This window comes from Dama dama, chromosome X (genome assembly GCF_033118175.1).
Source record: "Dama dama isolate Ldn47 chromosome X, ASM3311817v1, whole genome shotgun sequence".
Taxonomy (NCBI): domain Eukaryota; kingdom Metazoa; phylum Chordata; class Mammalia; order Artiodactyla; family Cervidae; genus Dama; species Dama dama.
In genome coordinates this window covers 78482122-78509273 of record NC_083714.1, presented here as the reverse complement: position 1 = coordinate 78509273, position 27152 = coordinate 78482122, and the positions used below count along the sequence as shown (strand labels likewise).

The 27152-nt window shown below is 36.6% G+C and overlaps 1 protein-coding gene across 2 annotated transcripts in view; it reads left to right on the top strand.

The window, feature by feature from the left end:
* Positions 1 to 27152, top strand: part of APOOL (apolipoprotein O like) — a 103110-nt gene that overhangs the window by 25423 nt on the left and 50535 nt on the right. For both annotated transcript variants that reach the window (XM_061136209.1, XM_061136207.1), the window contains one exon: positions 12537 to 12641. In XM_061136209.1, the coding sequence (XP_060992192.1) occupies positions 12537 to 12641 (105 nt within the window). The remainder of the gene's footprint in view (positions 1 to 12536; positions 12642 to 27152) is intronic.

The following is a 27152-nucleotide window of genomic DNA, read 5'->3' as shown; positions in this document are numbered from 1 at the left end:
CATTTTATACTAGGAGACACTAAAAAGATAATATGTACTGTGCACAATACTGTGCCTGGGCTATAGCAAATATCCAGTAATTTCTAGCTGCTGTTGTTTTTAATAGTATTTAAAATAATCTTTATATTCCCAGCACCTAGTGTAATGCTACATTTCTTTTGACTCTCAGATCCCAATTTAAGTCACACCTCCTTCATGCCAGTAGGCTGGTAGCTTGTTTTTTGTGACAGTGAACAGCAATAGTCTCAAACAAGTAGAATAGAAATTCATTGTGTTATATATTCAGTTTTTATTAAAATGAGTACATAGTTATAGCCTTGTTTCTTCATGACTGAAGTCCCTCAGTCATGTCTTTGCAACCCCATGGACTTTAGCCTGTCAGGTTCCTCCATCCATGGAATTTTCCATGCAAAAATACTTGAGTGGGTTGCCATTTCCTTCTCCAGGGGATCCTCCCGACCCAAGGATCGAACCTGGGTATCCTTGTTTCTTCTTAGAATTATTTTGATTTGTTTCAGACCCTTGATGATTATTCATTATATTTTAATGAGAGAAATAATCTTTAAAAGTGTAAAATACAATGTGTTTATTTGGTTACCATACCATCTATGTGTAATTTAAATGCAGAGGTTATTGCTGAGATTGTTTACTAAAAAAAAACTATAATGTGAAACATGCATTAAGAAAGGTTTCTTTAAGAATAACCCAAATTTAAGGATTCTCTTGGTAGAATTCTAGTAGAGGAAGTGAGATTACCATTTTCCTTGATCATTTATTAAAAACCTAACTGATAAGAGTGTAAATTAAGGCATACTAGAGTCTCAAACCTTTGAGGATTGAGATGCTAAAGCCTTTATAGTTTGTGGCTGTTTTACCCCTATAGCTTTTTCACAGGTTCTTTATTTTTGATCTCAGCATTTCAATCCTTTGAAATAGACTGTTTGAAATGCTGACATGGAAGGCCCAACTTGTACAGATACATTCTCATAGTTTATTTGTTCTTCAGTACAAGTGTTTGAGCACAGTACAAGTACAGGCAGAGCTTTAAAATTTCCTATTTCAGCAAAGTATTTGATTTCCATGTACCAGTATAATAAGTAATGCTGTAGCTGATAGACTCTGTTCTCAGTAGATTTAATAATAGCTTATTCTCTTAGAGATGATTCAGCCACTGATTATTTTTTTTAAGAAAATAAGCACCATGATATATATAGACCTGTTAGTGACTCACTGGTGATTACTTTAAAACAGAACAAAGTCTTGTGTAAGACTTTTATCTTGCTCTCAAGAAATAGTTCTTATACAATAGCTACATAATGAAGCATTAGCACCTTTTCTTGTTTCAATTTTAGTCAGAAAAAAAGATATGGTGATATCTCTGTTAAAGCAGAAGATGAGTTAGTGCACTTGCTATTGTCATAAAATTTATTAATATTGAAAAAGTAATATAAGGGACACACAAGTTAGTAATGGAGAATTATAATATGCTTTCATTGGCAAGAGTGGCTGGACCTCAGCTCCATGAACCAAAAGAGTGTAATCAGGAAAAGTGAAAATTGCATGTTTCAGTGCTGTCTTTAGAAGAATTTTCTCATAGAGCTATAAAAAGATGGAATGATCTATTAGTGGAGATTCACATTGCTGAGGGGGATCAGTACATACACTCGAGGGTCACTTGGTAGTGTGTTATAGGAGGGATTCTGTTGTCAGAGGAATGACTGAACCAGGAGACCGGTAAGGTCCCTTTGTATTCTGAGACTGAAACTCTAGTAGAAAGGAGGTGCTGAAACACAGCATGATATTTTGAAACCAGTCTCTCTTACCGTTTTATATTGGTTTCAATAATGTTTAGTTTATCTCGAAGCAGTGCTTGATTTTCTAGGCCAATTTATCTTCTTCCTGCCTCCTACCTAATATTTCAAAAGAGGCTAAACTTCATCAGTTGTATATTTGTGCCTGTGTGTTTGTACTTTAGCTCTGTGGATGAAGGAAATCACCCAGAAATCACCCAGAAAGTCACAGTCTTCTCTCCCCTGCTGATAAGGCAAGCTATTAGCCATTCAGATCTACAAAGGAAAGGGAGAAAGATGGAAAAGTAGGAAATGGAGGTAAAATAAGGATTGAAAAATAAGTGAAACAAGGACTTCCCTGCTGGTCCCACGGTTAAAAATCCACCTGCTAATACAGGGGACACGGGTTCAATCCCTGGTCTGGAAAGATCCCATATGCCATCTACCACACTACTGAGCCCACATGCTACAACTACTGAAGCCCACACACCTAGAGCCTGTGTTCCCAAGAGATGCCACCGCGATGAGAAGCCCACACACCACAATGAACCATAGCCCCTGCACACTGCAACTGGAGAAAGCCTGTGCATAACAATGAAGACCCAGAGCAACCTAAATAAATAAGTATTTTTTAAAAAGTCTATTAGAAAAGAAAAAGAAGTAGAATAGATATTTGCTGAGGAAAAAAAAAGGGTGGGGGAAAGAGGTGTGAAGAAAGAGCAAAAAGTAGGAGCAATTGGAGATGGGTAAGCTACTTTTTTCCTTTACCAGGGACGGCAGACTATAACTTTCCTCTTTACCCTACCAGAGTATGGTGGTGGTGGTGGTGGTTTAGTCGCTAAGTCGCAAATCATAAACACCCTTGTGCTGATGAGATTTTCCTTGTGAACAGCTCCTCAGGCACCAACCTTACACTAAGAGGAATACTTCTTTTCATACCTTTCCAACTCCCTCCATTTCTGAATCTTTTGACCTCAAAAAATGAAGCCTTTTAAAAATTAAGCAATTATCATATAAAGGTATAATTTTCCCTAAGGTATTACTTAAGCAAGGTATCATTGACCATTGTAGCTAAAAATGCATCAACTTAGTATTATATTTTAAGATATTTGATATAAAATAATTACATTGATTTCATGAAGAAGTTTTGCCATGACACATGCAAAGTAGAATGTTGTTTTTAGTAAAAAGGAATCAGGTTTGTTCATTAGATATAGTCTTCATAAGGTTGAAATTTAGTCAAGAAATGTGGTATAAGAATACTTCCTTCCATTTATCTAACACTAAACAGTTTATAAAATTTTCATCTACTGTAGTATTTGATTCTTTAAACATTCTTGTAAGAATTGTTAATAAGAAAATTTCTCTGAGTCATTTATACTTGAATTAGAATAAGATTTATTTGTGAAAATTTTAGTTGTGGTGGGGCTGAATTAATTTGGGTCCCCAAGTGCATCAGAGAGTATGGCAGAGCCTGCAAGCATATGCAAAATTTTGAGAATAACTACATTTGGAGAGACCATAATGCTTAATTTTCATTGAATTCTCAAAAAACTCAGACCATTGAATCAGTCTTACAATTTCAGATTAGCTTTAAGGACCTTTAGAACTTTTTTTCAGATCCTTAGCACTACAGAGCCCTGTGAATGCAAAGAGGCATAAGACTACTCACCAGGAACCTACATTTTAGTAGAAAAATAGGCTATATATATATATATTTAAGGGTAAATAGTAACATAACATTATGTTTGTTTAATTCCAGATTAGAGTTTCACACAAATAAGAGCTTTATGAATTTAGAAAGATGGCTATGAGTGAGTTAGTAGGACTTGAGCTAGACCTTCAAGGAAGGGCAGGGTTTGGCAAGTGTATTCATTCTACAGATTTTTTTGAGTACCTACTATGTGCCAGTCACTGTTAGGTTTAGGAGAGGGGTAGATAGTCTAGCAGAGAAAATGAAGTGAGTGAAGGCACTGAGGAAGGAATGTACTTGACATGTTTTGGCCTAGGAAGATGAATTTGGTTAGAGCCAGAGGGTCTAACAAACACATTTGGTCCATAAGACAATTGCTTAATGAGACATTTGGACAACACCAAAAGATTCTTGAAATTTGGTCCTGTCTAAAACATCCATGAGCATATTTGATCTGTTTCAAGTGGTTTTGGATAGAATCAAATATCAAAGACCTTTTGATGTGGGCCAAATGTCTTACAGACATTTTGAACAAGACCAAATGTCTGCTAACCCCAGAGGATATATACAGAGGGAGAAACTAAGATGGCTTGTTTGTTGAGCCAGGAAAATAAAGCAGTATTTTAGAAAGATTCACTTCATTTTCTGTATAGTTTATTTAATCCTATTTTGAAATTTAGTAGCAACTGAACTCTAAATTGACAACACCTTGAAAATCATCTCTTACTGGAGAATTATCATTTTCTCAAGTAAATAGAATGCTCTCAATATTCCTTTCCTACAACACTATAAGGTAGATATAGCCTAGTTTCTTTGATATACACATGCTTGTAAATATGTATTGTGAAAGGGGACTGTTGGATGTTTTTGAAAATTTATTTACTGGTTTTGACAGTAAGTTAGTATTTTTCTGACTCTGATTACCATAAACTGAATAAAATTGAATTATGTCAATCTGCATTACTACTTCTGGAGGATGTTTAAAATGTTTACATAACTGCTACATTCCCTGTTCTTATTTTTAATTCTCTACTTTAGGTTTTATTTTTCTTAGATCAACTCTTGACACTTTCAGGTGTTAGTAATAATTCAGTTCAGTGTGTCACTTTGTAACCCCATGGGCTGCAGCATGCCAGGCTTTCTTGTCCATCACCAATTCCCGGAGCTTGCTCAAACTCATGTCCATCAAGTTGGTGATGCCATCCAACCATATCATCCTCTTGTCGTCCCCTTCTCCTCCTGCCTTAAAACCTTCCCAGCATCAGGTTTTTTTCCAATGAGTCAGTTCTCCGCATCAGGTGGCCAAAATATTAGAGCTTCAGCATCAGTCCTTCCAATGAATATTCAGGACTGATTTCCTTTAGGATTGACTCCTTTAGGATTTAGTAACAATTACATCACAATAATTGAGTGTTCATAAATTTTAAAATAATTTGGTTCTTCAGTACATCATAATTAAAGCACTTGGTGCTTGAAATGCTTTAACATAATGTTCTACAAGTTAATGCTACAGTTAAAAAAAACAAAAAAAAACACAAACATATCTATCCAAGCCACACTGAGGTGGGCAGTTATTTGTTCTGGCTAATTTAAGATTGAACTTTTTAAGTACTGGAATTTTAATTTTGATGAAGATTAGAACTGAAGTGTACCATGTACTTCCCATTCATCTTAAACCAGAGAGAGTTTAACCTATTCTTCATCATTCAGTATCTTCATTATTTAACTTTGTTTATATTAAATTAATTTATTTACTTTTTTTTTTAAATTTTTTTTTATTAGCTGGAGGCTAATTACTTCACAACATTTCAGTGGGTTTTGTCATACATTGATATGAATCAGCCATAGATTTACATGTATTCCCCATCCCGATCCCCGCTCCCACCTCCCTCTCCACCCGATTCCTCTGGGTCTTCCCAGTGCACCAGGCCTGAGCACTTGTCTCATGCATCCCACCTGGGCTGGTGATCTGTTTCACCATAGATAGTATACATGCTGTTCTTTTGAAATATCCCACCCTCACCTTCTCCCACAGAGTTCAAAAGTCTGTTCTGTATTTCTGTGTCTCTTTTTCTGTTTTGCATATAGGGTTATCGTTACCATCTTTCTAAATTCCATATATATGTGTTAGTATGCTGTAATGTTCTTTATCTTTCTGGCTTGCTTCACTCTGTATAAGGGGCTCCAGCTTCATCCATCTCATTAGGACTGGTTCAAATGAATTCTTTTTAATGGCTGAGTAATATTCCATGGTGTATATGTACCAAAGCTTCCTTATCCATTCATCTGTTGATGGGCATCTATTTATTTACTTTTAAATGAAAAAAGATGAATATTTTTAATGATAAAAGGTACAGTTCACAAAGAAGATAGACATTATAAACCATTAGACACCTAACAACAAAGAAACAAAGATACATAAAGCAAAATCAGAAAAATATAAGAGGAAAGAAAAATATGTATAATCATAGTGAGACATATTAACATTTCTCTGAGAATATTTTATCAAGTACAGAAAAAATAAGAATAGGAGCATCTTGAATGATGTCATTAATAATTTAAATGTAATAGATTTCTGTTTATATTAATTTATATTAATCTTACATCCTAAACAAATATATTTAGATTTTGTGTTTCATACATTGTTATAAGATGTCCATAGGACATTTAGAAAAACTGGCAAAAAGATAAACATTACTAAATTTCAAAAAGTAGAATTCTTTTGTTTTGTGATTCAGTTATATATGCTTTTATAATATTTTTGAAATTATTTTCCATTACAGGTTATTGCACGCTATTTACTGTAGTTCCCTATGCTATATAGTAAACCTCTGTTTCTTGTTGCATATCTATTTCTTAAAATTAGAAATCTTACATTCTATTCATACTAAGTCAAACAAGTGGAATCAAATGTTATACAGTTTTAGTTAAGCAAAAACTCATAAGTATTCTAATACATATATTACACATATTACTCATCTATGTGTATATAAGAGCTTTTCTACTACACTTGATGAAGGCTTGAGAAATAACATAAAAAAAAAGTTGGAAAAATGAAAACAAACTAAATGAAATGGGAGCACTGAATATGAGATAGAAAAAATGAAGCAAACTGCTGCTGCTGCTGTTGCTAAGTCGCTTCAGTCGTGTCCAACTCTGTGTGACCCCTTAGACGGCAGCCCACCAGGCTCCTCTGTCCCTGGGATTCTCCAGGCAAGAATACTGGAGTGGGTTGCCATTTAACTAGATAAAAGTAAAAGGTCCTCATATAGTTCAGTTGTTTTTAAACATGGATGCTAACTAGAATCATATCTGGAGCTCTGGTGGAAAAAAGAAAGCAATAACTGGGCATTTGAATTTTTCAAAAAATTCAAGGATAATTCTGATATGCATCTGGATTTTAAAAAGTGATTACAGGGTTTTCTATTAAATGGTAGTTTTGGTGATACAGAAATCTGTTATTTTTCTGTTGACCAATCATGGTATACTTGTTTTAAGTGAGGAATAGTTGCATAATCATAATAGTGAAAGATGTTTATCGGTTTTCACGATCAATAGCCAGACCAAAAAAAAAGGTAATTACAAATACAAGATACGTATAATCCTATTGGGCTTCCCTGGCTCAGATGGTAAAGAATCTGCCTGCAATGTGGGAGACCTGGGTTCGACCCCTGGGTTGGGAAGGTCCCCTGGAGGAGGGCATGGCAACCCACTCCAGTATTCTTGCCTGGAGAATCCCATGGACAGAGGAGCCTGGTGGGTTGCAGTCCATGGGGTCGCAAAGAATTGGACATGACTGAGTGACTAGGCACAGTGACTAGGCACTATTACTGTTTTCTTAATTGTTTTGGGTTTATTTTGTGGTGGTAGGTCTTTTCCTTCTCTTATTTCCTTTCTAGAGAAGTTCCTTTAGCATTTGTTGTAAAGTTGGTTTGGTGGTGCTGAATTCTCTTAACTTTTGCTTGTCTAGAAAGTTTTTGATTTCTTCATCAAATCTGAAGGAGAGTCTTGCTGGGTAGAGTATTCTTGGTTGTAGGTTCTTCCCTTTCATCACTTTAAATATATCATGCCATTCCCCTGTGGCTTGTAGACTTTCTGTTGAGTAATCAGCTGATAGCCTGATGGGAATTCCCTTGTATGTTATTTGTTGTTTTTCCTTTGTTGCTTTTATTTTTTTTTTCCTTTGTTGCTTTTAATATTTTATGTTTGTCTTTAATTTTTGTCAGTTTGATTACTATGTGTCTCAGTGTGTTCCTCTTTGGGTTTATCCTGCCTGGACTCTCTGTGCTTCCTGGATTTGATTGACTATTTCTAATTAGAAATAATTATATATATATATATATATAATTATTAATAAATATTATATATATATAATATATAATTAGAGGGGTAGGAAAGACCACATGAAGAGTACTATATCTAAGTAGTTCTTAAGAATGGCAAATATAGTAGAGAGGATATTCCTGGGGGTTATGACATGGAAATAAGCAACCAGTTGAGCTTAACTACATCAAAGAATTCCTGAGGGAGAGTAGTGAACTGAGACAAGGATAGAAAAGTGATGGTAAATTCCCTTGGAGATGGGGCTTGGGAAGTGGGGGCGTATATTTTTACGTTTATTTTTCTAGTATCTAGCACAGTGGTTTGACTACTATTTGTGTAAAAAATGGGAAGATGTAAGTATAATGAATACAGCGAACAACATGAGTTTGAACTGCACAGGTCCACTTATATGCATATTCTTTTCACTAAATTCTTGCTGCAGTACTACATGATCCCAGTTTGGTTGAATCTGTGGGTGTGGAGCCACAGATATAGAAAGCCAACTGTAAAGTTACACATGAATTTTTGACTGCAAGGAGGGTCAGCACCCCTAAGCTCTCCACTGTTCCAGTCAGCTGTTTTATAGGTTTGTTTTCATGATTTTATGAGACTGTTTTCTGATTTATAGTTTTAAACCATCATTCCTATAACAGGATAAAATTTCTATTTTCATATTTTACTTTCTTAAAAATGTAATGCCATTGTATTCTTCTGCAGTAGTATAAATAGTGTCCAGTTCTTTCTTCTGCTGTTTTCAGGTTAGCATATATGTCCTGAATAGATGGATTTAGAGTTAAAACTCGTATATTTGAAAGCAGCAATCATCGTTTCTTACTGAATAAATTTGATATGTAATGTGTAAATTTAAGATGTATTATTTGTTGCTTTTATACATGTATATGTTGTAATGTGACTGCTGTTATATAATATTTATCAAATTATGTAATTATAGTACAACATTGTCTATATTGTGCCTTAGATCTCTATGGCTTATTTACTATGTACAAGTTTGTACCCTTATACCTCATCAATCTTATTCCCCTCCCCCACATCCCTTAGTAGCCATCATTTTACTATCTGGTTTTTACAGGTTTGATTTTTTTAGATTTCACATGTAACTGACATTCTCCAGTACTTGTCTTTATCTGACTTATATGGCTTACTATAATATGCTCAAAGTCCATCCATATCATTGAAAATGGTATGATATCCTCCTTTATCTTGGCTGAATAATATTCCATCATGTATGGGCTTCTCAAGTAGTGGTAGTGGTAAGAACCTGCCTGCCAATGCAGGAGACATAAGAGACCCAGGTTTGATCCCTAGGTTGGGAAGATCCCCTGGAGAAGAGCATGACAACCCAATCCAATATTCTTGCCTGGAGAATCCCATGGACAGAGGAGCCTGGGGGACTACAGTCCATAAGGTTACAAAGAGTAACCCTATGTTTACATGATCAAAGCAATTTAGTACACAGGCACTCATGCACATGTATGTATACCACATCTTTTATATCCATTCATCTGTGGATGGACTTTTGGATTGTTTCCATATCTTGGCCATTGTGAATAATGCTGTGATAAACATAGGAGTGTATATATCTCACCAAAATCTTAATCTCTTTTTTGATAGAATTATAAGAAAATACTAAAGGTTGGAACTGTAAGGCAGTACTATCCAATAAAACTTTCCCCTATGGTAGGAATGTTCTGTTTCTGTGCTGTCCACTTAGTGGCCACTAGAGTCATATGTATCTACTGAGACCTTGAAATGTGGCTAGGGGGATGAAGGAACTGAATTTTTAATTTTAATTAAAATTTAATTTTAATTTTTAAATTTTCCTTAATTGAGATATAATTTTAAATAACATGTGGATATTGGCTACCCTATTGGAGAATGCAGTTCTAAGGCCCTCAGAGATTATCTGCACAAGATATTTTTACAAATAAAGAAACGTAGGCCTGTGACTTAACTAGAGATTACATAGTTGTTTAAGAACAGAGCTGGGACTAAACTCTTGAGAGTCCCTTGGCCTGGCAAGGAGATTAAACCTTTCAGTCTTAAAGGAAATCAACCTTAAATATTCATGGGAAGGACTGATGCTGAAGCTGAAGCCCCAGTACTTTGGCCACCTAATGCAAAGAGCCGACTCATTGGAAAAGACCCTGATGTTGGGAAATATTAAGGGCAAGAGGAGAAGGGAGCCACAAAGGATGAGATGGTTGGATGGCATCATTGACTCAATGGACATGAGTTTGAGCAAACTCCAGGAGATAATAAAGGACGGGGAAGCCTGGAGTGCTGCAGTTGCTAAGAGTCGGACATGACTTAGTAACTGAACAACAGTGTAGCTAGTAATTACCATATTGGGCAGCATAACTCTTAAAGAGCTTAAGTAACTTGCCCAAACCTAGACAGTAAGCTCCACAACTTGAGTTCAAAACCAAGTCATGCAACTTGTGAGCTTATGTTTTTGCCATTATGCCATACAGCTTTATCACTGAAAGTCAAGGTGGATGGACTCTGCCCTACAGAGTAGAAAATGTAGCAAAGATATCAATACTTGGGCATTTTTCAAGGTTATACTACTGTTTTAACTTTTTAGTGAAAGTGAAACTCTCTCAGTCGTGTCCAACTCTTTGTGACTCCATGGGCTATACAGTCCATGGAATTCTCCAGGCCAGAATACTGGAGTGGGTAGCCTTTCTCTTCTCCGGGGGATCATTCCAACCCAGGGATCGAACCGAGGTCTCCTGCATTGCAGACAGATTCTTTACCAGCTGAGCCACAAGGGAAGCCCAAGAATACTGGAGTGGGTAGCCTATCCCTTCTCTAGCACATCTTTGTGACCCAGGAATTGGACAGGGGTCTCCTGCATTGCAGGCAGATTCTTTACCAACTGCACTGTAAGGGAAGCCCTAACTTTAAAATATATATATATATATTAAAACTGATGCTGGCAAGAATATTCTCTTCTGTGGACCAATTAGTGGCTTACACCCCAAGTTCCCAGACTGAAATATGGAAAAGTTCATATTTCAGGCTGGAAACTGTGCCCCAAGTTCCCGGGCTGAAATATGGAAAAGTTTAGGCCACTAGTTTAATTAGTCCACACTCTGTAGCACTGGATTATAAAGTAATACCTGTGAAATTATTTTATAGCCTATGTGTTATTTTTCCATTATGTGAAGTAAAATGACTATGAATGAGAACATAGATTGTTGAATTTTTTTCAGATATTAGCACCTTCAAATTTTTTTTTCTTCTATCTAGGAAGTAAGGTCTAATCAGGTATTTTAAAAATAGCTTTAAAATATTGTAAGAATTGACATGATTCAAATAATCACTTCAGAGCTTTATTAAAATGTTTTTTTCAGATATATAGGAGAACATTCTTGCCAGCATCAGTTTTAATATATATATATATATTTTGATACCTGGCATTATATATTGAGTGGAAATCTTGTTATTTCATTAGTAAATACCAACTCTGTATAAGAAATCAAAAGTGATGTATTTCGGGAAGCCAGGACTAGATAAATTGTTCTATGATGCTGACATATGTACTAGAGGGAAGGTTGAAGGTAGAAAAACAGTGAAAACAATTTCTTTTTATTAGTTTTGAGTCTTAATTTTACTGTAAATTTTTGGAGTCTCAATCTAAATCAGAGTCATGCCTAAACAGGAAATTGCTTTACTAGTACCAGTACTTTCCCTTATTCTGCCGAGAAATTATGGAAAGATATGTCAGAAATGAAATGCAGTTACTATCACTGTTATCCGAGAACATCTGGAATCCTTTGGTGTTTCTTCCAGTTCTTGTACAATTCCACTTATGTTTAAGCCAGAGAAACCTCTTCCCTGTAGATGTCTTTTGTCAATTTCAGCAGGCCCTCCTTTTGAGTCTAAAGAATAAAGCTCTTAAAATAGTTGTTCCCTGGAAAGTTTTTCATTTAGCATTGTTGAATGTATAATCTTTAGGAATTATTTTGATACTGGATAAACACTGGAGCACTTTGTTCTTAGAGCCAGTAATTTTCCTGCATTCTTAATTTAAATCAAGTTATATCAAAACCAAAGGTCACTTTTGGCTTTAGATCAAGCATTAAATATAATAGCAAAAAGAAATGTATTAGTTAGGAGCATAAGATTTGTAATGGTAGGAAGTTATTTTTATAAATAATGTGATAATAAATTTTGTTTCAAGGTACAACCTGAATCACCTAGTACTTCAGATCACCCTTATTTTTTACTTTCTCCTTAGCATTATCAATTGTAATATACCATATAATTTATGTATTGTGTATATCTTCTGTCTCACTCCACTAGAATGTCAGCTCCATGAAAACAAGAATTGTTGTTTTGTTCCCAATGGGTCTGGCATATAGTAATTGCTCAGTTAATATTTGTGAACTGAGTGAATATCATAATCTATCTCACTTCACCTGTAAAATTTTATATTCACTTCTTCCTGCTAATTATTATATTGCTGTATTCCATATGAAGTAAGTAGTTAACAAATTGGTGAAAATAATACTCTACCATCTAGCATGAGAGAAGAATTTTGGGAATTATATCCTAAAAAGGTATGAATTGTTTGGAATGCTTGAGTATTTAATACATTTAAATGAAACCCATAGTGTTCTTCAAATGTGCCTCCCCCAAATTTATCAGGAAATAGAGGGTGGGAAACTTTTCAATTAAAAATGTGTTTTAATGTATTTTCTCAGATGGGAAAGCTGACAACCATGCCAGCAGGTCTAATATATGCATCTATAAGTGTGCATGCAGCCAAAGAAGAGGAGTCCAAAAAGCAGCTAGTGAAACCAGAGCAGGTAACTTGCCTACAAACAATTGTGAATTTTGTATGACATAAATATGATGTAAAAACTGTGAGGTTGCTTTGTTTGTTAACTCTATTCATCAAAAATGTCTTTGAAATATTTGTTAGGCATGTTTTTTAAGTTGAGAGAAATAGTTACAAGATGTCTCAAAGTAAATATTGTATTATTTTTAGCCCAAACATCTAAAATACTAAATCCAATGAAAAGCAGTTTGTGATTTTTCTTAATGAATAATCTTGAATCTTGACCCTGTCACTGACTGTTGGATGGCATTGGACAGAATTCTTAATAGTGGCATAAATATTCTGTTGTATGAATACATCATTATCAAATGTATATATTTCATATATTCTGGAAATTTAGTGTATTTCCAATTATTTTGTTATTGTAATCAGTGCTTTGTTAAAACACTTTGTTCCTGAATCTTTACAGTACATATGTAACTGTTTCCTTCAAATAAATCTCTAGAAATGGAATTGTAGGTGAGAAAGCATGAAAAATATCAGTAAGTTTCCAAACCGACATGCATAAAGGTGGTATTTACTTATTCATTAAACAAAAAAAAAAAAAATATTTCCTGAGCTCCTCTTATATATGTGAGGCATATACAAAGCAATGGGTAAAGTTTTATTAATTTTCATTGGCAGTCTAGAATAGATTTACTCTCCTGTATACTTGCAGACTCTCAGTACTTTTTTCTCCTTTTTATTAATCTTAGTGAGATGATGTTTTTAAGCCTACCTTGGCACTTCTATCTTTGGAAAGCTTAAAATCTAGGTTGGATAATAGGAAACTGGCATTTGTCCCTAATGCTTAATTTACATATTCTGAATTTTAAAATAATCTGTGCTCTTTACTATGTTATGGAATGAGCAAGATAACTTGATATTTATTGTGTTCCCCAGTACATTTTAAACAGAATTCAATTGAATTACTTATTAAACAAAGTTGCCAGCTAAGTGCTATGGACTATTCACATATGTATGTATGCGGAAGTCACTCAGTCGTGTCCATCTCTGTGCCTCCATGGACTATGCAATCCATGGAATTTTCCAGGCCAGAATACTGGAGTGGGTAGCCTTTCCCTTCTCTGGGGATCTTCCCAACCCAGGAATCGAACCCAGGTCTCCCACATTGCCATCTATATGTCTTCTTTGGAGAAATATCTGTTTGGTTCTTTTCTCCACTTTTTGATTGTATTGTGCATCTTTCTGTTATTGAGCTGCATGGACTGCTTGTATATTTTGGAGATTAATTGTTTGTCAGTTTTTACGTTTTCTATTATTTTCTCCCATTCTGAAGGCTGCCTTTTCACCTTGCTTATAGTTTCCTTTGTTGCCCAAAAGCTTTTAAGTTTAGTTAGGTCCCATTTGTTTATTTATTTACTTTCTGTTTCCATTACTCTGGGAGGTGGGTCATAAAGGATCTTGCTGTGATTTATGTCAGAGAGTGTTCTGCCTATGTTTTCTTCTATGGGTTTTATACTTTCTGGCCTTACATTTAGATCTTTAATCCATTTTGAGTTTATTTTTGTGTATGGTGTTAGAAAGTGTTCTAGTTGCATTCTTTTACACAGGGTTGACCAGTTTTCCCTGCACCACTTGTTAAAGAGATTGTCTTTTCTCCATTGTATATTTTTGCCTCCTTTGTCAAAGATGAGGTGTCCATAGATACCTGGATTTATCTCTGGGCTTTCTATTTTGTTTCATTGATCTATATTTCTGTCTTTGTTCAAGTACCATACTGTCTTGATGACTGTAGCTTTGTAGTATAGTTTGAAGTCAGGCAGGTTGATTCCTCCAGTTCCATTCTTCTTTCTCAAGATTACTTTGGCTATTCGAGGTTTTTTGTATTTCCATACAAATTGTGAAATTATTTGTTCTAGTTCTGTGAAGAATACCATTGGTAGCCTGATAGGGATTGCATTGAATCTATAGATTGCTTTGGGTAGTATAGCCATTTTGACAATATTGATTCTTCCAATCCACAAACATGGTGTATTTCTCCATCCTTTCGTGTCTTCTTTGATTTTTTTCATCAGTGTTTCATAGTTTTCTATATCTAGGTCTTTTGTTTCTTTAGGTAAATTTATTACTATGTATTTTATAATTTTCATTTCCATGATGAGTGGGAGTGTTTCCTTAATTTCTCTTTCTGTTTTTTCATTGTTAGTGTATAGGAATGCAAGGGTTTTTTGTGTATTAATTTTATATCCTGCAACTTTACTACATTCTTTGATTAGCTGTAGTAATTTTCTTGTGGTATTGTTAGTGTTTTCTATGTAGGAGTGTAGCCTCCAACTGATAAAAATAAATGAAAAAAAAAAAGAACTGACAAAGAAGGACACTACATAGTGATCACAGGATCAATCCCAGAAGATATAACGATTGTAAGTATATATGCAGCCAACATAGAATCACCACAATATGTAAGGGAAATGCTAACATGTATGAAAGGCAATGCTAGCAGTAACACACTAATAGTGGGGGACTCTAATACCCCACTCACACCTGTGGATAGATCAACAAAACAGAAAATTAGCATGGAAACAGGCCTTTAAATGATACAATGGACCATTTAGGTCTAATTGATATATACAGGGCATTTCACCCAAAAACAATGGATTTCTCCTTTTTCTCAAGTGCACATGGAACATTCTCCAGGATAGATCATGTCCTGGGCCACGAATTTACCCTTGGTAAATTGTAAAAAAAAAAAAAAAAAAATGAAATCATTTCAAGCATCATTTCTGATCACAGATTGGTAAGATCATATCACCTATAGGAAAAAAAAACCTATAAAAATACACAAACATATGGAGGCTAGACAACATGCTTCTTAATAACTAACAGATGATGGAAGAAATAAAAAAGGAAATCAAAATATGCATAGAAACAAATGATGATGAAACACGACAACCCAAAACCTATGGGATTTAGTAAAAGCAGTGCTAAGAGGGAGATTCTTAGCAATACAGGCCTACCTCAAGAAACAACAGAAACATCAAATAAACAACTGAACTTTTATACCTAAAGCAGCTAGAAAAAGAACAGAAAAACCCCAAAGTTAATAGAAGGAAAGAAATCATGAAAATCAGAGCAGAAATAACTGAAAAAGAAATGAAGGAGGCTATAGCAAAAACCAACAAACTAAAAACTGGTTCTTTGAGAAGATAAATAAAATAGGCAAACCATTAGCCAGACTCAACAAGAAAAAACAGGAGAAGAATCAAATCAATAAAATTATAAATGAAAATGGAGAAATCACAACAGACAGACAACACAGATATACAGAGGATCATAAGAGACTAGTGTGAACAATCATATGCCAATAAAATGGACAACTTGGAAGAAATGGACAAATTCTTAGAAAAGTATAACCTTCCAAAACTGAACCAGGAAGAAATAGAAAATCTTAACAGACCCATAACAAGCATGGACATTGAAACTGTAATCAAAAATCTTCCAATAACCAAAAGCCCAGGACCAGATGGCTTCACAGGTGAATTCTACCAAAATTTTAGAGAAGAGCTAACACCAATCTTAAACTCTGCCAAAAATTGCAGAGGAAGGCAAACTCCTAAGCTCATTCTATGAGGCCACCAGCACCCTATTACCAAAACCAGACAAAGATGCCACAAAAAACCAAAACTACAGGCCAATATCACTGATGAACATAGATGCAAAATCTTCAACAAAATTCTTGGAAACAGAATCCAGCAACATATTAAAAAGATCATACATCATGGCCAAGTGGGCTTTATTCTAGGGATGCAAGGATTCTTCAATATTTGCAAATCAATCAATGTGATTCATCATATTAACAAATTGAATGATTAAAAACCATATGATTATCTCAACAGATGCAGAGAAAGACTTTGACAAAATTCAACACCCATTTATGATAAAAAAAATAATCTCCAGAAATCAGACATAAAAGGAACATACCTAAGAATAATAAAAGCCATATATGTCAAACCCACAGTAAACATTACCCTCAATGGTGAATAATTGAAAGCATATCCTCTAAAATCAGGAACAAGAAAGGGTGCCCACTCTCACCACTGCTATTCAACAGTGTTTTGGAAATCCTAGCCATGGCAATCAGAGAGCAAAAAGAAAGAAAAGAAATGCTGGAAATTTGATCGCTGGTTCCTCTGCCTCTTTGAAGCTCAGTGTGTACATCTGGAACTTCTTGGTTCACATACTACTAAAGCCTAGCTTGAAGGATTTTGAAAATAACCTTACTAGTATGTCAAATGACTGAAGATTCACTGTAGTTTGAACATGCTTTGGCATTGCTCTTCTTTGGGTTTGGAACGAAAACTGACCTTTTCCAGTCCTGTGGCCACTGCTGAGTTTTCCAAGTTTGTTGACATATTGAGTGCAGCACTACAACAGCATCATCCTTTAGGACTTTAAACAGCTCAGCTGGAATTCCATCACCACCACTAGCTTTGCTCATAGTAATGCTTCCCAAGGCCCACTTGACTTCACATTGCAGGATGCCTGGCTCTAAGTGAGTGACCACACCATCGTGGTTATCTTGGTCATTAGACCTTTTTTTTTCATAGTTTCTCTGTGTATTCTTACCACCTCTTCTTAATATCTTCTCATGGGCTTCTCTGGTGGCTCAGATGGTAAAGAGTCTGCCTGCAGTACAGGAGACCTGGGTTCAATCCCTGGATCAGGAAGATCCCCTGGAGAAGAAAATGGCAACCCACACCAGTATTCTTGCTTGGAAAATCCCATGGAAGGAGGTGCCTGGCAGGCTACAGTCTATGGGGTTACAAAGAGTCAGACACAACTGAGTGACCTCAGTTTTTTTTTTTTTCTGTTAAATCCATACCATTTCTGTCTTTATTAGATTTGATAGATTGCTTGAGGAACTAGGGACGGAGGTTCAGAATATTGTACAGGAGGCAGTGACCAAAACCATCCCAAAGAAAAAGAAATGCAAGAAGGCACAGGGGTTGTCTGAGAAGGCTTTGCAAGTAGCTGGGAAAGAAGAGAATTGAAAGGCAAAGGAGAAAGGAAAAGCTATACCCAACTGAATACAGAGTCCCAGAGAATAGCAAGGATAAGTAAGAAAGCCTTCTTAAATTTAAAGTGTACAGCTTGATTTTTTGACATATGTATACATTGTGAAATGAGCACAGTCAAGCTAATTAACATCTGTCATCTTATATAGTTACCATTTTCCTTGTGTGTGTGTGTGTGTGGTGAGAACATTTAAGATCTACCCTCTTAGCAAATGTTAAATATAGAATACACCATTATTAACCGTAGTCACTAGTCTCTATGATATACAGTGGATCTCTGAAACTTTTTCTTGCATAACTGAAACTTTGTACTCTTGACCAACACCTCCCCATTTTCCCTCTACCTCACCCCACACTGGTAACCACTATTCTACCTCTGGTTTTGAGTCTATTTTAGATTCTATATATAAATGACATTGTGCAATATTTCTCTTTCTGTGTCTCCCTTAGTTCTCTTAGCATAATGTCCTCTAGGATCAGCCATGTTGTCAAAAATGGGGGATATCCTAATATTCCATTCATGCACACACATACAAGTATACATTTTTAAGCCATGAAATTTGTAGTATTCAGTATCACACACACTCATAATACACCTTTCTTTATTCATTCATCTGCTCATTGACATTTAGGTTGTTTTCATATCTGGCTCTTTGAATAATGCTGCAGGGAACATGGGAGGTGCAAATATCTCTTCAAGATCCACATTTAATTTTCTTTGGATATAGTTACAGAAGTGAGATTGCAGATCATATGGTAGGTCTGTTTTTTACTTTTTGAGAAACCTCCATTTTGTTTTCCATTATGTCTATACAAATTTACATTCCTACCAGCATTTGTTAAGGGATCTGTTTAGTCCAAATTCTTGCCAACACTTGTTATCTCTTGACTTTTGCCATCCTAACAGTTTTGACATGGTATATCATTGTGGTTTTGATTTGCACTTCCCTGATGATTATGGGTGTTGAACACCTTTTCATATACCTGTTGGACATTTGTATGTCTTCTTTTGAGAAATGTCTGTTAAAATATTTGCCCATGTTTTTATTTATTTATTTATTTTAATTGGAGGCTAATTACTTCACAATATTGTAGTGGCTTTTGCCATACATTGACATGAATCAGTCATGGGTGAACATGTGTCCCCCATCCTGAAGCCGCCTCCCACCTCCCTCCCCATCCCACCCCTCAAGGTTGTGCCAGTGCATGGGCCCTGAGCGCCCTGTCTAATGCATTGAACCTGGACTGGCAATCTGTTTCACATATGGTAATATACATGTTTCAATGCTATTCTCTCAAATTGTCCGACCCTCGCCTTCTCCCACAGAGTCCAAGAGTCTGTTCTTTATATCTGTGTCTCTTTTGCTGTCTCGCATAAAGGGTCATCATTGCCATCTTATTAAATTCCATATATATGCATTAATATACTGTATTAGTGTTTTCTTTCTGACTTACTTCACTCTGTATAGGCTCCAGTTTCATCCACCTCATTAGAAGTGATTCAAATGTGTTGCTTTTAATAGCTGAGTAATATTCCATTGTGTATATGTACCGCAGCTTTCTTATACATTTGTCTGCCGATGGACATCTAGTTTGCTTCCATGTCTTAGCTATTGTACTATTGTAAACAGTGCTGCGATGAACACTGGGGCACACATGTCTCTTTCAATTCTGGTTTCCTTGGTGTGCATGCCTAGCAGTGGGATTGCTGGGTCTTATGGCAGTTCTATTTCCAGGTTTTTAAAGAATCTCCCACTGTTCTCCATAGTGGCTGTACTAGTTTGCATTCCCACCAGTGTAAGAGGCTCCATTTTTTCTTTTCTCCACACCATCTCCAGCATTTATCGCTTTTCTCCACACCCTCTCCACACCCTCTCCAGCATTTATTGCTTGTAGACTTTTGGATAGCACCCATTCTGACTGGCGTGTAATGGTACCTCATTGTGGTTTTGATTTGCATTTCTCTGATAATGAGTGATGTTGAGCATCTCTTCATGTGTTTGTTAGCCGTCTGTATGTCTTCTTTGGAGAAATGTCTGTTTAGATCTTTGGCCCATTTTTTGATTGGGTCATTTATTTTTCTGAAATTGAGCTGCAAGTGTTGCTTGTATATTTTTGAGATTAATCCTTTGTTGCTTCGTTTGCTATTATTTTCTCCCAATCTGAGGGCTGTCTTTTCACCTTGCTTATAGTTTCCTTTGTTGTGCAAAAGCTTTTAAGTTTCATTAGGTCCCATTTGTTTATTTTTGCTTTAATTTCCAATATTCTGGGAGGTGGGTCATAGAGGATCTTGCTGTGATTCTTGTTGGAGAGTGTTTTGCTTATGTTCTCCTCTAGGAGTTTTATAGTTTCTGATCTTAAATTTAGATCTTTAATCCATTTTGAGTTTATTTTTGTGTATGGCATTAGAAAGTGTTCTAGTTGCATTCTTTCACAAGTGGTTGACCAGTTTTCCCAGCACCAGTTGCTAAAGAGGTAGTTTTTTTTTCCATTGTATATCCTTGCCTCCTTTGTCAAAGATAAGGTGTCCATAGGTGTTTGGATTTATCTCTGGGCTTTCTATTTTGTTCTATTGATCTATATTTTTGGCTTTGTGCCAGTACCATACTGTCTTGATGACTGTGGGTTTGTAGTAGAGCCTGAAGTCAGGCAGGTTGATTCCTCCAGTTCCTTTCTTCTTTCTCAAGATTGCTTTGGCTATTCTAAGCTTTTGGTATTTCCATACAAATTGTGAAATTATTTGTTCTAGTTCTGTGAAAAATACCATTGGAAGCTTGATAGGGATTGCATTGAATCTATAGATTGCTTTGGGTAATATAGTCATTTTCACAATATTGATTCTTCCAATACATGAACATGGAATATTTCTCCATCTATTTGTTTCCTCTTTGATTTCTTTCATCAATGTTGTATAGTTTTCTATATATCAGTTTTTCGTTTCTTTAGATAGAAATACTCCTAAGTATTTTATTTTATTTTTTGTTGTTGTTGAAATGGTGAATGGTATTGTTTCCTTAATTTCTCTTTCTGTTTTCTCATTGTCAGTGTATAGGAATGCAAGGGATTTCGGTGTGTTAATTTTATATCCTGCAACTTTACTATTTTCATTGATTAGCTCTAGTAATTTTCTGGTAGAATTTTTACGGTTTTCTATGTAGAGGATCATGACGTCTGCAAACAGTGAGAGCTTTTACTTCTTCTTTTCCAATCTGGATTCCTTTTATTTATTTTTCTGCTCTTCCAAACTATGGTGAATAGTAGTGGTGAGAGTGGGTACCCTTGTCTTGTTCCTGACTTTAGGGGAAATGCTTTCAAATTTTCAGTTGAGGATAATTTTTGCTGTGGGTTTGTCATATATAGCTTTTATTATGTTGAGGTATGTTCCTTCAATTCCTGCTTTCTGGAGAGTTTTTATCATAAATGGATGTTGAATTTTGTCAAAGGCTTTTTCTGCATCTATTGAGATAGTCATATGGTTTTTATCTTTCAATTTGCTAATGTGGTGTATTACATTGATTGATTTGTGGATATTAAAGAATCCTTGCATTCCTGGGATAAAGCTCACTTGGTCATGATGTATGATCTTTTTAATACGTTGTTGGATTCTGTTTGCTAGAATTTTGTTAAGGATTTTTGCATGTGTGTTCATCAGTGATTTTGACCTGTAGTTTTCTTTTTTTGTGGCATCTCTGTCTGGTTTTCGTATTAGGGTGATGGTGGCCTCATAGAATGAATTTGGAAATTTACCTTCTGCAATTTTCTGGAAGAGTTTGAGTAAGATAGGTGTTAGCTCGTCTCTAAATTTTTGGTAGAATTCAGCTTTGAAGCCATCTTGTCCTGGACTTTTGTTTGCTGGAAGATTTTTGATTACAGTTTTGATTTCCATGCTTGTGATGGGTCTGTTAAGATCTTCTATTTCTTCCAGGTTCAGTTTTGGAAAGTTATACTTTTCTAAGAATTTGTCCATTTCTTCCAAGTGGTCCATTTTATTGGCATAGAGCTGCTGGTAGTAGTCTCTTATGATCCTTTGTATTTCAGTGTTGTCTGTTGTGACCTCTCCATTTTCATTTCTAATTTTGTTGATTTGATTTTACTCCCTTTGTTTCTTGATGAGTCTGACTAACAGTTTGTCAATTTTACGTATCTTTTCAAAACACCAACTTTTAGCTTTGTTGATTTTTGCTGTGGTCTCTTTTGTTTCTTTTGCATTTATTTCTGCCGTAATTTTTAAGATTTCTTTCCTACTAACCCTGGGGTTCTTCATTTCTTCCTTCTCTAGTTGCTTTAGGTGTAAAGTTAGGTTTTTTATTTGACATTTTTCTTGTTTCTTGAGTAAGATTGTGTTGCTATGAACCTTCCCCTTAGTACTGCTTTTACAGTGTCCCATAGGTTTTGGGTTGTTGTGTTTTCATTTTCATTCGTTTCTATGCATATTTTGATTTCTTTTTTTATTTCTTCTGTGATTTGTTGGTTATTCAGAAGCGTGTTATTTAGCCTCCATATGTTTGATTTTTTAATAGTTTGTTTTTTTTCTTTTCCTGTAATTGAGATCTAATCTTACTGCATTGTGGTCAGAAAAGATGACTGGAATGATTTCAATTTTTTGGAATTTACTAAGGCTAGATTTATGGCCCAGGATGTGATCTATTCTGGAGAAGGTTCCATGTGCACTTGAGAAAAAGGTGAAATTGATTGTTTTGCATTGGAATGTCCGATAGACATCAATTAGGTAACGCTGATCACTTGTGTCATTTAAAGTTTTGCTTCCTTGTTAATTTTCTGTTTAGTTGATCTATCCATAGTTGTGAGTGGGGTATTAAAGTCTCCCACTATTATTGTGTTATTCTAAATTTCCCCTTTCATACTTGTTAGCATTTGCCTTACATATAGTGGTGCTCCTATGTTGGGTGCATATATATTTATAATTGTTATATCTTCTTCTTTGATTGATCCTTTGATCATTATGTAGTGTCCTTCTTTGTCTCTTTTCACAGCCTTTATTTTAAAGTCTATCTTATCTGATAAGAGTATTGCTACTCCTGCTTTCTTTTGGTCTCCGTTTGCGTGAAATATTTTTTTTCCAGCCCTTCGCTTTCATTCTGTATGTGTCCCTTGTTTGGAGGTGGGTCTCTTGTAGAAGCATATATAGGGGTCTTGCTTTTGTATCCATTCAGCCAGTCTTTGTCTTTTGGTTGGGGCATCCAACCCATTTACATTTAAGGTAATTATTGATAAGTATTGTCCCATTGCCATTTACTTTGTTGTTTTGGGTTCACGTTTATACATCCTTTCTGTGTTTCCTGTCTAGAGAAATCCTTTTGCATTTTTTGGAGAGCTGGTTTGGTGGTGCTGAATTCTCTCAGCTTTTGCTTGTCTGTGAAGCTTTTGAATTCTCCTTCATATATGAATGAGATCCTTGCTAGGTACAGTAATCTGGGTTCTAGGTTTTCTCTTTCATTACTTTAAGTATGTCCTGCCATTCCCTTCTGTCCTGAAGAGTTTCTAGAGAAAGATGAGCTGTTATCCTTATGGGAATCCCCTTGTGTGTTATTTGTTGTTTTTCCCTTGCTGCTTTTAATATTTGTTCTTTGTGTTTGATCTTTTTTTTTTAATCTTTGTTAATTTGGGGTCTTGGGGTGTTTTATCTTGGGTTTATCCTGTTTGGGACTCTCTGGGTTTCTTGGACTTGTGTAACTATTTCCTTCCCCATTTTGAGCAAGGTTTCAGCTATCTTCTCCTTGAGTATTTTGTCATGGACTTTCTTTTTATCTTCTTCTTCTGGGACTCCTATGATTCGAATATTGGGGCAATCACATTGTCCCAGAGGTCCCTGAGGTTGTCCTCATTTCTTTTGATTCTTTTTTTTTCTTTTTTCCTCCCTGCTTCATTTATTTCCACCATTTTATCTTCTGCCTCATTTATCCTATCTTCTGCCTCTGTTATTCTACTGTTGATTCCCTCCAGAGTGTTTTTGATCTCGTTTATTGCATTATTCATTTGTCATTGACTCTTTTTTATTTCTTCTAGGTCTTGTTAAGCATTTCTTGCATCTTCTCAATCCTTGTCTCCAGGCTATTTATCTGTAACTCCATTTTGTTTTCAAGATTTTGGATCATTTTTATTATCATATTCTAAATTCTTTTTCAGGTAGATTCCCTATCTCCTCCTCTTTTGTTTGGCTTGGTGGGCATTTTTCATGTTCCTTTGCTTGCTGGGTATTTATATATCTCTGCCTTTTCATCTTATTTAGATTGCTGTGTTTGGGGTAGCCTTTTGGTATTCTGTTGGTCTGTGGTTCCTTTTTATTGTGGAGGTTTCTCCCAGAGGGTGGGGTTGGACGATTGGCTTTTTAGAGTTTCCTGGTTAGGGAAGCTTGCGTCGGTGTTCTGGTGGGTGGAGCTGGATTTCTTCTTTCTTGAGTGCAATAGATTGTCCAGTAGTGAGTTTTGAGATGGGACTATGAGTTTGGTGTGACTTTGGGTAGCCTGTATATTGACGCTCAGGGCTATGTTCCTGCATTGCTGGAGAATTTGTGTGGTATGTCTTGCTCTGGAACTTTTTGGCTCATGGAATGTGGTTGGTTTCAGTGGAGGTATGGAGGCTTTTGGATAATCTCTTATTAATTAATGTTCCCTGTAGTCAGGAGTTCTCTGGTGTTCTCTGGTTTTGGGCTTAAGTCTCCGGCCTCTGGATTTCAGTCTTATTCTTCCATTAGCCTCAAGACTTCTCCATCCGTACAGCACAGATAATAAAACTTGTAGGTTAATGGTGAAAAGATTCTCCACAGTGAGGGACACACAGAGAGGTTCACAGAATTACATGAAGAAGAGGAGAGGGAGGAAAGAGATAGAGGTGAGCAGGAGGGGCAAAAGGGGGACTCAAGAGGAGAGAGACAGATCTAGGCAGTACTCTGTTCCCTAAGTGTTCTCCACAGCCCAGAACACCCACAGAGATTCAAAGAATTGGATTGAGAAGAGAATGGGGAGGGAGGAAATAGAGGTGATCCGGGGAAGAAAAAGCAGAGTCAAAAGGGGGAGAAAATAATCAAACCAGTAATCACACTCCTGAGTAAAAATGGGTAGTGAAGATTGGATTCTTAAATGTCCAAAATTGATATCAAATACTGAAAAACAAAGATTAAAAATCTAGAGTAGACGTTAGACTCTTAAAAATACAATAATAAAAAAAGAAAAACAAAAATTTAAGAAATATATATGAAGTTTGCTTTAAAAGTAGGGCTGTTTTTTTTTTCTGCAATGTTATAGTGGGTTATAGAAATGAAAATCAAGGAGTAATAGAGGAGTAGTAGAGGACTTTAAAAAAAAAGAAAAGAAAAAATTTTTTTTAGTTTTTTTTTAATTAAAAAAATAATGATAGTAAAAATATATCTAGAAATTTCTCTGGATCTGTTGCGGGCAGCGTGTGTTCAGTTCAGTTTCAGATAGTTCCTTTTTCCAGCTTATACTTCTCAATACCTATAGGCCCCTTCCAGTGTAGTCAGTGTTAACGACAGAGATTTTAATCTGTTGCACCTGTCACTTCTAAAGCAGTTTCCTTTGTTTATTTGGCTTTTGTTTGCAGGTCTCTACAGTGTCTGATTTCTGCCCTGACAGAAATCAGACAGAAATGGGCCCAAGTGGTCTCTTGTTTAGGTTTGCTTGTACGGTCATGCTGTGGGGAGAGAGGGGCACTGCAAACAAATATCACTGGCATGTGTGGGTAGTACTCACAGTGTTTTGGCCACACAGGGTTTGCCTTCACTCACGGAGTGTGTGCTTTCCCCATCTACACTGCTCAGGCTCCAGGTTGCCCTACAGGGAGGGGCCCTGAGTTGCGTGCACTTCCCAGGCCTAAGCCACTCAGGTTTAGGTTCTCAGGTACTCCACAAAGGTGCAGACTCAACTGGGCCTGCATTTTGTGCCTTCCCTGTCCTTGAGCAGCTCAGGCAACCAGGAGCTTGATGAGGGCACTCTCCCCAGGTGCAGCGTGACTTCTCCCCTCCCCGTCCCCGCCTCAGTTTCTGGGCGCACCAGCCGTTGTGCCTTGTGTCTCTTCTGGGGAGCTGACCTCTGGCTGCGACCTTCCCAGTGGATGTCAACCATCCAGAATCTCAGGATGTCTTTGGTTAGAAACTGGAAGCCTGTTTGCAGTTTGGTGGGGGATGCCGTCTCTGGGGTCAAGTTTGCCTCTTTCCGGCTCTGGCTGGTTCCCGCCTTCCCTCTGCCTCCAGCGGGGGGTGGGCCGGTCCGCAGCAGGCTAGCTCTTCTCTGGTATTGCTCAGTTCTTTTGTTCTGCGAACGGCCCGGCAGTACCTTAGGTTAGGGCTTTTAGAGGGTTTATTCTCTCTTGCTATCCCACAGTTTAAGTTGCTTAGCTCCCTCAGATTGCCCTCAGGGCATTCAGGTCCAGTCCTTACCCTAAGCATGGAACTCCGCTCCTCTCTATTCAGCCCCCACTTGCTGGTGGCGATGCAAGTGTCTGGGGTACTTTTCTGCTGGGAGTTGCTTTTAGGTATGTAATCTGTGGGTTTTATTTATTTTTCCTCCCAGTTAGGATGCCCTCCGAGATTCAAAAACTTCCCCCAGACCCGCCAGTGAGAGGGTTTCTTGTTGTTTGGAAACTTCCTCTATTAAGTCTCCCTTCTGGGACGGATCTCCGTCCCTAAGTCTTTTTCTCACTTTTTATCTTTTATATTTTGTTGTACCTCCTTTTGAAGACAATGGGCTGCTTTTCTGGGTGCCTGATGTCCTCTATTAGTGATCAGAAGTTTTGTGTAGTTTGCTCTGTGTTCAAATGTTCTTTCAGTGAATTTGTGGGGGAGAAAGTGGTCTCCCCGTCCTATTCCTCCGCCATCTTTGCTCCCTCCTCTTCATGTATTTTGAGTTGATCTTTGTATATGGTATGAGATATGAAATTATGGTCCAATTTCATTCTTCTGCATCTAGATACCCAGTTCTCCCAACACGATTTTTTAAATTGTTTTATTTATTTATTTATTTTCGGCTGTGCTGGGTCTTCATTCCATGGGTGTGTGCTTTTGCTAGTTGTGGTGAGCACGGGCCACTCTGGTTGTGAACTTCACATTGCAGTGGTTTCTCTTGTTGCGGAGTATGGGTTCTACAGTGCACGGATTTCAGTAGTTGTGGAGTGTGGACTCAGTAGTTATGGTTCCCAGGCTCTAGAGCACAGGCTCAATAGTTGTGGTGCACAGGCTTAGTTGCACTGTGGCATGTGGCATCTTCCCAGATCAGGGGTCGAACCTATATCTCTGGCCTTGGCAGGAGATTCTTCACCACTGATCCACCAAGGAAGCCCCCAACACCATTTATTGAAATGACTATCCTTTTCCCACTGTCTTTATCACCCTTGTCAAAGATCAAGTTTGGCCATAAAGGTATATATTTATTTCTGTATAGTCTGTTCTGTTACATTGTTCTATGTGCCTGTTTTATGGCAGTATA